At 51.7% G+C, this 14,608-nt stretch overlaps 2 protein-coding genes across 6 annotated transcripts in view; one reads left to right on the top strand and one right to left on the bottom strand.

Moving 5' to 3' along the window:
- Positions 1-3,804, top strand: part of CCND3 (cyclin D3) — a 98,901-nt gene extending 95,097 nt beyond the window's left edge. For all 5 annotated transcript variants that reach the window (XM_058733938.1, XM_058733936.1, XM_058733939.1 and 2 more), the window contains 3 exons: positions 1,053-1,212; positions 1,968-2,104; positions 2,597-3,804. In XM_058733938.1, the coding sequence (XP_058589921.1) occupies positions 1,053-1,212; positions 1,968-2,104; positions 2,597-2,764 (465 nt within the window). In that variant the 3' untranslated portion in view covers positions 2,765-3,804. The remainder of the gene's footprint in view (positions 1-1,052; positions 1,213-1,967; positions 2,105-2,596) is intronic.
- A 1,110-nt stretch (positions 3,805-4,914) lies between these two features.
- On the bottom strand, positions 4,915-14,600 carry BYSL (bystin like). The gene is made up of 7 exons (XM_058733924.1): positions 13,973-14,600; positions 10,371-10,533; positions 8,159-8,297; positions 7,676-7,809; positions 6,947-7,107; positions 6,677-6,779; positions 4,915-6,155 (listed from the first exon to the last, which is right to left on the bottom strand). The coding sequence occupies exons 1-7, from the start codon at positions 14,235-14,237 to the stop codon at positions 5,810-5,812; spliced, it is 1,311 nt and encodes a 436-aa protein (XP_058589907.1). The 5' UTR covers positions 14,238-14,600; the 3' UTR covers positions 4,915-5,809.
- Between the last annotated feature and the right edge of the window lie 8 nt (positions 14,601-14,608).

Below are 14,608 nucleotides of genomic sequence, written 5' to 3'. Positions count from 1 at the left end.
CTGTAGGGCCCTGTGAGAGGCTTGGGGCTGATTTAGGAGGATGACACCTAGGTGGGGGCCGGGAGAGGGACAGCTGTGACTGACGGCCTGGAAGAGGTTGGGTGGGGTTGCCATTTCTGCCTCAGTAAGGGGCCAAACCCGTGAGTTCCTTCCTGTGATAAAACAGTGAAGAAATCCTCATGTGTGCAACTCAGAAACGGGGCCATGACTAGGAACCTCAGATGAGTGGATTGGGTGGGGCTCCCAGCCTCCTCCAGGACGTAGCAGTGGTATGTAGCTGTGGGCAGGTGGAGATGCTATTTGGTCCCTCAAGGATCGCCTGGATCTGTCCTGCCTGGCTGGGCCTCTGCTTCGCTTCCTGAGACTTCAGTGACGCTAGCCACTGTGGTTCCAGGTAAAGCCACTGTGGTTCCAGGTGGCGTGGGATGCTGTCTCTCAGGACTCACCCCCAGTGTCCCACCAACACTGTGGGATGTGGCTTAAGTTGGGCAACCTCTCCTTTGAGGAACCTCAGGGTTGGTTCACTGGGTGTCACAGGAGGCGCGGCCTCACGCTCATTTGAGTGTCTTCAAGAGGTGCAGACTTGGCTGGGATGCAGGACTGGAGAGGCTAGTGGTGATCTCCCCTTTCACAAATCCTTGGGATTACGGAGAGCCTTTCTGCTTCACCCCAGAGGAGGCTCAAGGTTGTGATGCCTGCCGCTGCAGTCTTTTCGTTCAACCTTAGCCAGAGAAGTACTCCGAGCCCTGCACAAAGTCAGGAGAAGGCCTGGCTTATTGGCCCCCGAAAGAGAACCAAACAGGATTGAGACAGTTCATATCAAACACGTAGTTCTGGCACCTTGTAAATGAGCAGTAGATGCTCAAAGCAAGTGCCCCCAATTCTTCCGCACCCTGAACTCCCTATTCCACAACGCCAGCCCTTAAACCCAGAAGCAGAACTGGGGCCCTTGCCTTCAAGTTTGATGGGCTTCCTTCCCTGTGACATTTCTGCTTTACTCCCTACCTTTCCCTTCTTCAGCCACTGACTCCACCCTCTTTCCCAAACACCAGGACTGGGAGGTGCTGGTCCTGGGGAAGCTCAAGTGGGACCTGGCTGCTGTGATTGCCCATGATTTCCTGGCCCTCATTCTGCACCGGCTCTCTCTGCCCCGTGACCGGCAGGCCTTGGTCAAAAAACATGCCCAGACCTTTTTGGCCCTTTGTGCTACAGGTAAGAGCCCTATATACATTTTTGACAGGTGAGGGAAATACGAATACTTGGAAGGGTGGGAGGTAACTGGATTCTGCTTCATACTCCTCTCAAAATTTGTCAATATTATCTCTCTTCTGGAGGCTCAGAAGAGGCAGCAGAACATGATCAGAGCTGTATGGGATTTTTTTTTTTCTTTTTAGTGTTTATTTTTGAGAGAGACACAGTGTGAGTGGGGGAGGGGCAGAGAGGGGACACAGAATCTGAAGCAGGCTCCAGGCTCTGAGCTGTCACACGGGGCTCGAACTCGTGAACCAAGAGATCGTGACCTGAGCTGAAGTTGGACACTTAACCAACTGAGCCACCCAGGCGCTGCAGAGCTGTATGGGATTTTAGAGACCACCAGTCTGTAAGTGGCTTGGAGAAGTGACTTGCTCAGGGTCTCACAGTCATTAAGTTGGGAGCACAACCAAGGTCTCTTGACCCTAGTTTTGTTTCCACACCAGGGAGAGACTCCTTCACTCTCTGGTCCCTGGCACACTCACCGACCACCTTGGAGCAGACACACTTGTGCAAGTTTCCTGTTCATCCTGGTCCTCTCTAGGAGAGGTCCCTTCCTGCCTTTCTCCCTCATTGCTCTTATAGTACTCACTGCTGGGGTTTCTGGTATGCCCTCAGCTCTATTCTCGGTGCCTGGCATTTTTGGAGCAATAGGAAGTCCGTGCTGGCCATGATCTTTAAAGCCTTTGCCTCATGGTTCCCTCTTCCTTTCCAAGATTACACCTTTGCCATGTACCCACCGTCCATGATCGCCACGGGCAGCATTGGGGCTGCAGTGCAAGGCCTGGGCGCGTGCTCCACGACTGGGGACGAGCTCACCGAGCTGCTGGCAGGGATCACGGGCACAGAGGTGGTGAGTGCAGGGGCGCCGGCTGTGGCCGGTCAGCACTTCCTCAAGCAGTGCTATTCCCTGAGCCTCCAGCAGAGGGAGGAATGCATCCCTAGCCTGGTCTCCACTCCTGGTTTCAGGTGCCCCACCCCTGGGGCTTCTGTGGCCTTCTGTCTTGGTCTGGAGAAGGGTGGCTTGGGTGGGTTGAAGGGCACTGTTCCTGGGTGCCCTTTTCCTGCCAGATGATGTGCAAGAGTGGGGGTGGGGGTGCTGTCAGATTATTGGGCTGCTCTCACACTCCCTTGCCACATCCTCTTGCCAGTTTCTTAGAACTGAAGGCTGATTCCTGGGGCTGGGTTGTGGCCTAACCTCCCAACTTCCCTGTGTGCTGGAAGGTGTCCCTCACCTGCTTCTGCTGCCAGATGCTGTGGGGGTGGGAAGCAGACCCTTCATTCCAAAGGGGACCTTCTGCCCTCCACCCAGCAGTCACTCTTCGCTGTTCCCCCATGTTTGCAGGACTGCCTGCGGGCCTGTCAGGAGCAGATTGAAGCTGCGCTCAGGGAGAGCCTCAGAGAAGCCGCCCAGACCTCGCCCAGCCCGGCGCCCAAAGCCCCCAGGGGCTCCAGTAGCCAGGGGCCCAGCCAGACCAGCACTCCCACAGATGTCACAGCCATTCACCTGTAGCCCCGGAGAGGCCCCCTCCAGTGGCCACTGGCAGCAGAGGAAGGGACACCGCCACCCCCCCTCCCTGCCTGCAGGAACGAGCCACGCCATGCCACGCCATGCCACATCGGAAGCCTGAGGGGGCCCCCTCCTGTTCGCCCCTCCCCAAGCTGAAGGGGGCAGGCCCTACCTATCCCTGCAGTGTGCACTAAGGGGCCTGGCCAGCTGTGTTTGGGTGGCCCGCCAGGCTCCTCCTTTTCTCTGCATCTGACCGGCTCCGCTCTTTCCTGATCCTAGCTGGCGGTGGGCCAGGCTGGTCGGAAATGAAATTGAAGTAGGTAAAATACATGCATCAGCGTTCCTTTTTGAGGCCCCTTTATTTCTGGGGCTCTCGTGTTCTCAAATGCCAAAATGCCCCCAGTGCCTTGTAAAGGTGTTGCACCTTCCAGAGTTAATGTATTTGGATCGGGGTCTTTCTGAAGAGATCTCAGAGATGCTGACAGACATGTGTGAGGGGAAACAGTCTGGACAGCTCCTCCTGACACGCTTTGGAGGCCCCAATATAATCCGTGCGCGCAGCTGCTCCTAGAGGGAGGGACCAGGCCTCTGTCCGAGGGGCGGGCAAGAACCAACCAATCCCTCCTTGCTTTGCTTTCCGCTCAGCTTCTCCTGTGTGATTGAGGGGGGTTAGGGTGAAGGAAGAGGTTGTTTTAATTTATTAATTGCTTTGAGGACAACTGAAAGAGGGTGTGGTGGGGCCCATCGACCCCACACGCGGTGGTAACCCTGGTGGTTGCTGCATCCCTCCCCTCTGCTACTGGCTGGAGGATCTTTGTGGCCAAGGAGCTGCTACAGCCTGGGGTAGGGCCATGCCCTCCTCTCCCTCTGGCCCTCTGCCCCTCTCTGGGGGGTGGGGGATAGAGTAGGGATAAACTGGAGGTGACTGAGCCCCTGTCTGGAGAGGGAGGCAAGCCCTGTTGACACAGGTCTTTCCTACGGCCACAAGGTCCAGGCTGGTGGCCCAGGACCATCATGCTACCTTAATAAAGATTCTGGAATAAGCCTGGCTGTGGCTTCTTGGATTGGATGGTGCTATGGGGAAAAGCCGTTTCTGCGCTGCATGAGGGAAGCAGGGCAGAAGTCAAGGGTCATCATGCAGAGATCACCACAAGCCATTTCTGTAAGGGGCCAGGAAGTAAATATTTCAGGCTTTGTGGGTCATTTGGTTTCTGCCCCAGATATAGTCAGCTCTGCTTTACAATGGGATGTACGCATTCCTAAAATTCACTGCACCATGCAAAATTGCACAATAAAAACCACAGGGCTCATGGGAAACCGGGCTTGAGGCACAATACTCAAAAAAACTTAATGAGTGACACATTTCTTAAAGGAAATAAAGTGGATAACCCAGTTTTCAGTTTAAAAGGTTAAGAAACCTGTACTAGGACACAGCCCTTTTATCTTGGAAAAGACCTGAAGTATGTGGAAGCAGAGGTCAGAAGGCTGTGGAAGGTGAGCGAAGCCACCAGGTGTGGGTGTGGCTCTCCATGCAAGGTGAGCAGAGGCTGCTCTGGGTACTTGTCGGAGGCACGTGCAGGTGGTGTCGCCTGGCTGGTCTCCGCTGGGCAGTTCCCACCTAGTGTTTCTTAGAGAAAACTGCATATAAATGGGAAATTTGTGACCAACTTCTTCCCAAATGCATTAACTGGGTTGGAACGAATTCACGTTTTCAAAAGCAAATAAGCAGCGTTCTAGCAGGACCGTACGGCTGACTCTTAGGTAACGTGGGCTTTAACCCTGCAGGTCCTCTTCTGCACAGATTTTTTTTCCAGGAGACATATAAACGTATGGTATTCATACAGTGTGAATTGTGCTCTAAATGTATTTTGTGATTTTCTCAACATTTTCTTTTCTCAGGTGTACTTGACAGAATACTATATATGTGACATAACCTACAAAACATGTTAATCCACTGTTGATGTTACCAGTAAGGCTTCCAGTCAACAGTAGGCTACTGGTAGTTAAGTTTGGGGAGTCAAAAATTACACGCAGATTTTTGGCTATGTGGGGGGTTGGTGCCCGTAAGCCCTGCACTGTTCAAGGGTCAACTGTGCTCAGTTCTGCTGCTGGAGCATGAAAGCAACCATAAAAATCAAGTGGCTAGGCACGGCTGCGTCCCAACACAACTTTACTTATGGACACTGAAATGTGAATTTCATAGAATTTTCATCTCTCACAATATACTATTAATTTTTTCCTAACCATTTAAAAAATGTAAAAATCATTCTTACCTCATGGGCAATAAGAAAATGGGCATATGACTCTAGTCTGCCAATCCCTGGTCTAAAACTTTAAATTAGCCAAGAAATTTAGAAAAACTGTCTGGTGGGGACTCTGGATCTACTCCTTCCGGGGCCTGATTTTCTTGCCTCTGTAGCCTCAGTTTCCTCTAGGGACTTTCTCCTGCAGCAATCCACCCACAGCAGAGACAGGACCATCTTTTGAACAACCTCCAAAGTAGCCTCTGCCTCAAGTTGAAGGCAGAGGATGCCTCAAGGGGCTAATAGGGTGGGTAGGGCGTGGAGACAAACTTGTAGAATAAGGAGATGGGGGTATCCTCTGTAAACTGGCAAGAATGCACTCCTCGACAGGAACAGAGAAGAACTTCCCTCCAGCTAAAGAGGGAAAGCACAAAGATCTCCATCGATCACATCAAAACACAAAAGTTCAATAAATACCTGCCTTTGGTTTTTATCCCTATCCCAGTGACTTGACACAAGAGCCTGAGAAAAAGAACCTATTCCAAGCCCCAGTCAGGGAGTGGGGATGCTGGCGTGTGGCATCTCAAGTTACGTCTCACAACCGAACAGGGACGAAGGCCTAGGATGGAAGAAGGGCCCAGCCAGACCCTTAATCCTCCCTGTCAGGCACAGGGAGCCACAGATGCCTGGGACCTCTCTCCCTGCCCTGATCTGGGACTTCAGCTGTAAAATCGCAGTGTCCCCAGCAGGGATCCTGGTGTCCCTCCCACCCCCATGCCCCTCAGACCAGGGCGAGTAACCTTCCTCACTCCATGGTGACAGGAACATCTTCCACGTCTCGGGGCACTGCACTCTGAAGTTCACGCCTGATCTCAGGGGACAGCTGTGGATGGGGCTGCAGCCGGAGCAGTTCCAAGAGGGCCTCCTTCTGATCTGTGGCCAGGTCTGCCTTGTAGCGCTGGACCAAAGTCAGGAGGCACTGGTGCCAGAGCACGGGCAGTTCGCGCCTCTCTGTCCGGAAGCCCAGGAAGTGGAAGACCAGGGCGTCCAGCACCCGGTAGGGCAGCGCGTACTTCTTATCCAGCAGCAGCCGAAGGAAGATGCTGTTGGCACCGCTGTATTCCATCTCGGCAATTTTCAGCATGGCTGCACTGGTGAGGAAGGGTCAGAGGTGGGGGAGGTGCTGGAGGCAAGGTCCACCCTCTCCCCTGCCTCTTCCCCTCCCCTCCTCTGCTGGCCCCTGCACCGTGCCTATTCCTAAGGGGGCCATCTCAGGCCTCCTTCTCACCTACCCCAGCTTCTACTCCTCGGCCTCAGTCACCAGCTGTATACACATTCACCCCAAATCCCTACCTCTGGTTCAGCCTGCTCATCTCAGTACCTGGCTAGAATACATTCAAGCACCTGAAGATCTCCACCCCTAACATCCTTTCTTCTCATGTTCCCTATTCGTTCATTCAACTATCTACTGTGCCAGGTGGGGATCCTGTTTCGGGGGAACTTACATTCTGTTGGGGTAGTAACACACCCAACAGCTTAAACAACCCACAGATCCAGGGCTGCTCCTAGCTCCTTCCTCACTCTGTCCATCCCCTCCAGCCCCAGTCCTGGGATTCTCCTATCTGGATCCCTCCTGACTCAAAGTCCTCTTCCCCGCTCCCCCCAACACTACCTGGAGTGCAACACAGGGATGGAGCATTTGGTGATGATGCTACCCACGATGATGGCTTCCCGGAGGGTACAGGTGCCAGACTCACACAGTGGGATCAGGATCCCTGGGGAGGGTCAGAGGGGAAGGCACTTTGAGCCCAGGGTGAGAGGAGAGAGCCACAGCAGGAAGCACCCCCCACCCACCAGAGACAGTCATCACCTGTCAGGCTTGTTGCTTTCACCTGCAGGCGCTCTAGCCCCTCCCTCTCTCAGCGGCCTCCCCAGTTCCCACCTTTAAACCAGGCTCCGGGCTTGAACAGGGCCTTCTTGAGTGCCATGTAGAGGTGGAAGTTGAGTCGTTTGTATTCAGCGATGTCATCTCGTACCCGGGGGAGCAGGACAAGATTGTAGAAGCGCTGGGCCATGCGTTCCTTGAGGTTAGAGGCAAAAATCCTATTTTGGGGAAGATATGGGGGAGACTCCAGCTCACATGATAGCCCAGAGCTGGCATTTTAAATACACTGTGGACGGTGAACACTGGACATTCGAGGGGTGTGCGGAAGCAACCTGTGTGCCTGCTACACCCGCCACGTTAGGAAGGGAACTGGACGGGCTACGAGGGGTACCTAAACAGAGTGAACGCTCTGTCCTGGGGGAGCCACAGCTCTCCTCTGTTCACTTTCCCTCCCCGACATGGGTTCGTTCTCTCCACCCTGGTGTCGCAGGGGACCCGAGCATGCCCAGGGAGCCACAGGCTTTGGAGGCCACTCTGACACCCCAGGGGCTGTGCTCCAGTAGTTATAAGCCTTTCTCCTGGAAACTCATCACAGGAGAGTCTCAACAGGGTCCGGGCCCCAAAACATGGAAACGGGAAAAGCTGGGAAAACAGTGACCTACAGAAGCACAAGACAGAGCTCTGGGGCAAAGCTCAAATGTAACGGCCAAGGCAGAGAAAGCCTGTCTCCCCACAGCCAGCATTTACCTACAGACCCCAGGCCACCCGAACCCCCATCTACTCCACCTCGTGGCTTGGTACATGGCGGCTGCTGTCCAGGCCTCGGGCTCTGTAACGTAGAGGATCTGCTCCCAGTTGGAGAGGGCGGGGATGATCTTGAAGGCCTTGGGCAGCTTCCCACTGCGGTACTTAGATAACACCTGCAGAGGCGAGCGCAAATCATCACTGTCAATGACACGTGCGCCGTGTGCCAGGTCCCCATCTGGGTGCTTTTCACAGATTAGCTCAATCCTCACAACAATTCTGAAGGGTATGTCATCAGCACCCTCATTTTCCAGATGGGGAAACCAAGACCACAGTTAAGTAATCTTCCCCAAGGCCACCAAGTCCCTGAGTGGCAGAGCAGAAATCTGAACCTACGCACTTGGGCTCTTAACCTGCTCTTGGCCACCATGCCTCATTTGTACAAGACGTGGGCACCCAAACCCTTAGTGCAAGCCCACGGCCCCTGGGAGGGTATTTCATCATGGCTCTCCACTCGGCTCTTACCTCCCGGACCCCTCTGTAGACCTCCAAAACCCGGGGGTCCAACTGTGGCATAGGAAAGCCTGACACCTCTGACATGACCGTCTCAACTTCCGTCTGCTTCTCGGTCAGCTTCTCCATGATGATGTCAGCCAGGGTGCGCCTAGGAGTAAGGAAGGTGCGGGAGGGAAGCAGGGAGGGCTGTGGCCAGTCCAGGAAGCTCTACACTCCCCCCACAGTCCCTTGTGAGCTCCAGTACATCTGTGATCCCGCTGGGATGTGCGGCCCCAGTCTCCCTGGGTCTTACTGCCCACCACAGAATCCCTGCAGGGTGCAGAGGACCCAAAGGTCAATCGACCCGGGACAAAGCTGACGGTTGTGTGGAGGTGAAGAACCAGGACTCTGTAATCAGTCTGCCTGGGTTCAAATTCTGGCTCTTCCTCTCCCTACATGACCCTGGGCATGCTCCTTGGTCTCTCTATGCCTCAGTTTCCTCGTCTGTGAACCAGGGATAATAACAGTACCTCCTCATAAAGTTACCGTAAGGATTACATGAGTTAACGCATGTCCAGTATTTGGAACTGTTGGCACACAGCAAGTATGTAGTAAGCGTTGCCTGTTTCAAACACATTCACCACTCACCGATAATATGTTGAGGACTCTCCAATTACAAAATTCTAGTCTGACCTCTCTAGAGACACATCTCAGTTTTTTACCAAGATTTCAAGTAGCTGGAGCCATTAAGGGGGTGGCTGTGACACAAACATCCCCTCAATTTAATTTATTAAAATTTATGGAGATATTTCTAAGAGTATGATGTTTCTCTCAGGTTCCTTCCACAGAGTGCATCGAACATAACTCTATCACGAGAATTCAGAATTACTCTCACAGTGTGCTTTGGTAAAATAATGCTAAGGTATTTTTAAAATGGCTCCTGTTTTTTCAACACCAGGCGCTGAAGCAGGACTTACCAGATGCTATTCCATGTAGTCAGTGCAACATCTGATAGAAGTGTCATTACCGTCATTATTCAGACACAGGAACTGATACCCAGACAGGTCAATAACTCAATCAAGCTCTCAGAGCTCTCAAGTGGGGAGAGTCAAACCCTGGTCTTTCAGGTTCTAAAGTTCAGGTACTTTTATACAATACTGAGCCCCAAACTAAATGGGCCTCTGCTGAGTTCACGTGGCTCTGGATCTGCTTTCGGAAGGTGCCAACCATCAATTCTCAAGACTGTCGGGAACCCCTGTTTCTGGTAGCATTACTCTTTTATTTACTGCAAGCTATGAAATCATCCTACCCATCATGTCAGAGTGATGTGTTACGGGGGCGTCTCAGCGACTGTCAGTTAAGCATCCGACTCTGGATTCTCAAATAAGCGACCACGGAACTTAATCATTCAGCTTCCCTGTCTTTCCTCAGTATTACCAGCAATGAGAGATACATCAGCCCCGAAAAAGCCCAAGAACCAAGAACAGTGTCATGTTAAGTGTCACAGGGTCGGAATGAACTAGTTGACGGCCTTTATCCTTTAGACTCCCCTCCCCTGGATCAAAATCGAGGGGCGTAAGAGTTTGATCACAGGAGCTTAAATGCCTGCATGTTGTGGAGCCGCCATTTAGTATACACGACAACAAACTGTGCTTCTAACAGGAGGTGATTGTGCCCATCAGGAAACATGTGGCAATGTCTGGAGACATTTTTTGGTTGTCATGATGGGGGAAAGGTCACCAATGGTATCCAGTGAGTGGAAGTCAGGCATGCTGCTAAACATTCTACATTGCACAGGACGGCCTCCACAAAAAAAGAATTATCCAGCTCCAAATGCCAATAGTGAGGAGGCTGAGAAACCCTGGATGAAATGAAGCTGAGAGTACGAAAGAGATCTGGCCAAGGAAACTGAACATAGCAGTAAGACAACTGAGCATGCCAAGACCAAAGGCAAAGAGATGGGTCGCCCCACAGGCCTGAAAAAAGGCCCTGCAGCTGTTTCCCCAGGCAGTCCGGGCAGTTCTCCCACAGGCAGACAGACAGATGGGCAGGAGGTCTAGTTCATTCTCACTCAGATAGGTCCTTTGAAGATGGGCCAATTTTGCCAAGTTGGTTCCCCACAACTAGCTATGCTCGGACCTTTCCCAAATGTAGGGAATCAAAACTGCCAGGACATGTGCTTCCCTGTGGAAAGCTGCCACCAGGACCTGACACCCCTAATCCCAGGCCACACCAGCTCTACCTGGCAGGAGGGTTCTTGTTCATGAACATCTCAATGGCACGCTCATCCTCGGGGTCCACAACCACTTCTGCATGATGGCCTGCCCCTGTCATTGTGGCAGCCTTCTCCAGGGTGGGCCACTCCTCGTCCTCGTCATCTGATCCATCCCGCGGGACCCCTGGACCTAGAAGAGGAGATGAAATGGATAAGCAAGGCAAGCAGCGGCTGAGGGATGTAGAGGTCAATTCAACTTTACCCATGATGTGCATGCAGGCCTCACATGTGCTTGCAGCAGATACAGATGGGTGCAGTGGAAGTGATGAAGTGCCCGCTAGCTTCCTGTTCCCAAGGGCTTACAGTCTTTTCTTTTTTTAAATTTTTTAAAAAATGTTTTTATTTATTTTTGAGACAGAGCATGAGCAGGGGAGGGGCAGAGAGAGAGGAGACACAGAATCCAAAGCAGGCTCCAGGCTCTGAGCTGTCAGCACAGAGCCTGATTCGGGGCTTGAACTCACGGACTGTGAGATCATGACCTGAGCTGAAGGCTGACGCTTAACCGACTGAGCCACCCAGGTGCCCCCAAGGGCTTACAGTCTTGAGGAAAAAAATGTACAAACGTGAACCAAGGAGATAGCGATGCCAACGAGTAACTGCTGACATGCTACACAGTCAGTCATATAGCAGGAACTATTCTAAAGACTGTACATAACTTTCCTAACACCAAGGGAGGTGCCCTCGTTCTACCCAGTTTCAGATGGGGACTTGGAAGTACAGGAAAAGGAAAGTTAAGTAACTTGCCTAAGGCAGGTAGTCCGGGTTTAGATTATGCATTCTTCACCCCTGTTCTACACACATTGTAGGGCTTCGTGACAGGCCAAAATGAGTGGTAGAGACAAAATATACCACAGGCACACAGAAGGGGGTGAGAGCAGAGGATGGTTAGGCTCTGGATAGGCAGTAAGGGAGATGGAAGAGTGTGGTCCAGACCTGGGTAACAACACTGGCAGGAAGGCTTGGTTACGAGAGTATCTGATAGGCAGTAGCAAGAAATAAGATTAGATGGGTAAAGTAAAGCCGGACTGTGGAGGGCCTTGAGGCCAGGCAATGGAGTTCAGATTTCAGTGAAGCAACCCATTTTTATAACTGATTCTTGGAAGACTCCAGCCGGCTGGCCATTTGGAAAGGGATGTTAATAGTCCACGCAGAAAAATAAAATGCTACACGTGACCAGCTCCTTAAGAACAGAGGCAGCGTGTGACAAAAGCCAAATGGGAAAGGGGGGGTGCACCAGACGTTTTGTTTCCCCATGCTGACAAATCTCAAATCTGGGCTTGTAGGTAGATTTCCCTTTACCCCAGATACTAACTCCAGCTGCCTCCTGTATGGCAGCTTGGGGATGACCCACAGGCAATTCAAATCTCACCTGTCATCAACTGAACTCACTCCTTCCCTCCTAGGTCTACACTATAGGTCTACACTACTCACTGTGTTCCATGTCTAAGTAAAGAGCACTACCATCCACCCATTGCTAAGCCAGAACCTGGCAGGCCTGCCTCATCCCCTCCCTTCACCCCAAGACACAATTACCAAGTCCTATTTAATTCTACTTCACACACTATCTCTCAAATCCTTCACAGCTTTGCCTAAGCCTAGATCAGCATCATCTCTTGCCCGTGTTAGTTCAACAGTCCCCTAAATGGTCTCCATATTCTCCAATAGCCTCCCAGTGTTTAGGATAGCTTTAAATCCTGAACACAGCCTCCAAGTCTTTTGTAGATTTGGCTCCTACCTAACTTACTATCATTAACCCATTCACTCAGCAAACACTGGGCGCCTACTATATGTGAGGTACTGTTCTGAGTGTTGAAAAAAAATCAGTGTAAAAGAGAAACTTACGGGGCTTATGTTTTAATCAGGGAGATAGACGATAATAAGTATCAAAAGAAGACAAGTGCTACGAAAAAAGACATAGGGCAGAGCAGAGAAGTTGGGAGTGTGGAAACAGGGGAGGGGGGGTGTGTTTCCATTTTTAACGGAGTGGCTAGGGCAGCCTCTCTGAGAAGGCGAAGAATCAGGGGAATTAGCCTCCAGGGTTATGAAAACAGAAGGAATAACCAGGGCAAAAGCCCTAACTTACTATGTTTAAGGAACAATAAAGCCTGTATGGATGAAGAGGGCGAGGGGAAAGAAGAGGCCAGACTGGCAACAAGGGCAGATCATGTAGGTCTCTGTAGTCCTCTAGCTGTTGAGTTAAGAGTAGACTGGAGGGGGTATGGGAGACTAATGAGGAAGCTACTACAATGATCCAGGGGAGAGATTACGGTGGCTCAAATAGGACTGTGTTCTGAGGTGATGAGAAGTGATCTAACTCTGGATATATTTTGAAGGGAGAGTCAACAGGATTTCCTAACAGATCAGATGTGGGGAAAGACAGGGGTTCGAGGTTTCTGTCTCGAGCAAATGGAAGGAAATCATGCTACTATCTGAGACGAGGAGGACAGTGGGAGGAGCCGGTTTGGAGAGAAGATCAGGATTTCTGTTTTGGACATACTGATTTGAGACGTCTATTAGACTTCAAATTGGAGATGCCAAATAGGCAGCTGAAATAGGAGAATCTGATTTTCACGGAAAAGATCAAGGCGACAATACAAAGTTGGGAGCAGTCACCAAATAGAATATACTTAAACTGAGAAACCGACGACAGCAACAGAGAAGTGCTGTGAAGAGAAGAGGTCCAAAAACTGAACCTTGTGGCGCATCAGTAAGAGGCTGAGGACAAAAGAGGAGCCAGCAAAAGATGCTGAGAGGTGAGGAAGTAGTAAAACAGGAATGTGATTAGAAGCTTTAGAAGCCAAGTAAAGATGCTGAAGCCAGGAGACCAGTGTTCAACTGTGTCAAACACTGCTCTCAGGACAGATGAAAGATGAGATCTGAGAAACAGATTAAACAACTGGAAGGACCACACTTCCACCCTAATAAAAAATACTGACCATCTTCTAATTAGTTTCTCTTCCTCTTTGGCTCCTAAACAATATTGTTCTTTCTGCTCAGAGCACTCACCACTCGGTTTTCAGGTCTCAGGCATGAAGGTCATGCAGTCTGGGAAGCCTGACCATCAAAAGTAATGCTACTGTTATAAGAGAAGCTATGTTTTCGTTGTCATGAAATGTATTATCCCAATAGTTGCCTCTCTGTTGGGCTAGACTGCAGGATCTTGAAGTCAGACACATGTCTTTCTTGTTTTCCTCTTTACCCAAACCATGTAAACTCCTAGCGCAGTGCAAAGCACAGGCTAGACATCCCACAAGTATTTATAGAACAAATAGATAAATGTTAGGAGTTCTTTGCGGCGTGAGCAATTACTTCCTGTTGGTCCAACTTCGGGGATGCCCAGAAGCGAATACTTAAAAACTACAAGTGGGCGTGGAGGGCTCTGACTACTCTAAATCTGCTCCAGGACTGGGGAAACCCTTTGCAAGAGTCATTACCTTTGCAAGGATGTAATGCGGACCCTTATTTATTTTCTCATTCCAAACTCCTCCCTGCCGGATACCTTTCGGCCGTCTACCTCTCTTCCCCACAACCAACCACCCTATTCCTGGCACACACCCCCTGCCACTCACCCAGCCGCGTGGTGCGCTCCCGTGGTGCTGCGGGCTTGTCCCCAGTCCCATGCTCGGCCTCCAGCTCCTCCTGCTGCTGCCGCGCTTGTTGCAAAATCCGTCGGGTCAGCCTGGGCCCCACGTACTCTTCCTCTTCTCCGGTCCCGCGACCCCGCCGCTTTTCCCGGGACCCTGCTCGCACCGCGTCCCCAGCCAGGATCTGCTCAGCCAGGGGCGCATGTTTTTCCTGACCTGCGGCTCCGCGAGCCGCCTTGAATTTGGGCATTTTCCCGGAAAACTTTGCCGGAAAGGTTCACACGTGGGGCCAGAGGAAAAAGCCTAAAGTGCGCTTGCGCAACGAACTTCCAGCTCCCAAGAGCCCCCCCCACCGCCCACGGAGTTCACGGCGCCACCTAGCGTTCGGAGGCTAAGATGCCATCAGCGCCGCCACACCCCCTAAAAGAGCTCACGGGTCCTGGATCTGGACTTCCGAATGATCTCATTGCACTTAACGCTGGCTTCTCGAAGTGGTGGCAGTCCGAGCCATGACTTTCTACCTTCATGGATCTAGGCCTTCTGTGCCCAGCAAAACGTGAACTTGGAGCTGGGAGCCAGGACGTCACTGCAGGCGTCACCCAGGAGGTGCCTAGACCCGCC

The sequence above is a fragment of the Neofelis nebulosa genome, chromosome 6 (assembly GCF_028018385.1).
Source record: "Neofelis nebulosa isolate mNeoNeb1 chromosome 6, mNeoNeb1.pri, whole genome shotgun sequence".
NCBI classification, from domain to species: Eukaryota; Metazoa; Chordata; class Mammalia; order Carnivora; family Felidae; genus Neofelis; species Neofelis nebulosa.
This window is presented reverse-complemented; position numbering and strand designations above follow the sequence as displayed.

What these genes read in the sequence shown, in the direction of transcription:
- BYSL (XM_058733924.1), bottom strand. Translation starts at nt 14,237, where the DNA reads ATGCCCAAATTCAAGGCGGCTCGCGGAGCCGCAGGTCAGGAAAAACAT. An exon ending in GCCATGTACCAAGCCACGAG is followed by an intron (nt 7,108 to 7,675) that starts GTGGAGTAGATG and finishes TCCCCAAAATAG; the next exon opens with GATTTTTGCCTCTAACCTCA. An exon ending in ATCCCTGTGTTGCACTCCAG is followed by an intron (nt 6,156 to 6,676) that starts GTAGTGTTGGGG and finishes CTTCCTCACCAG; the next exon opens with TGCAGCCATGCTGAAAATTG.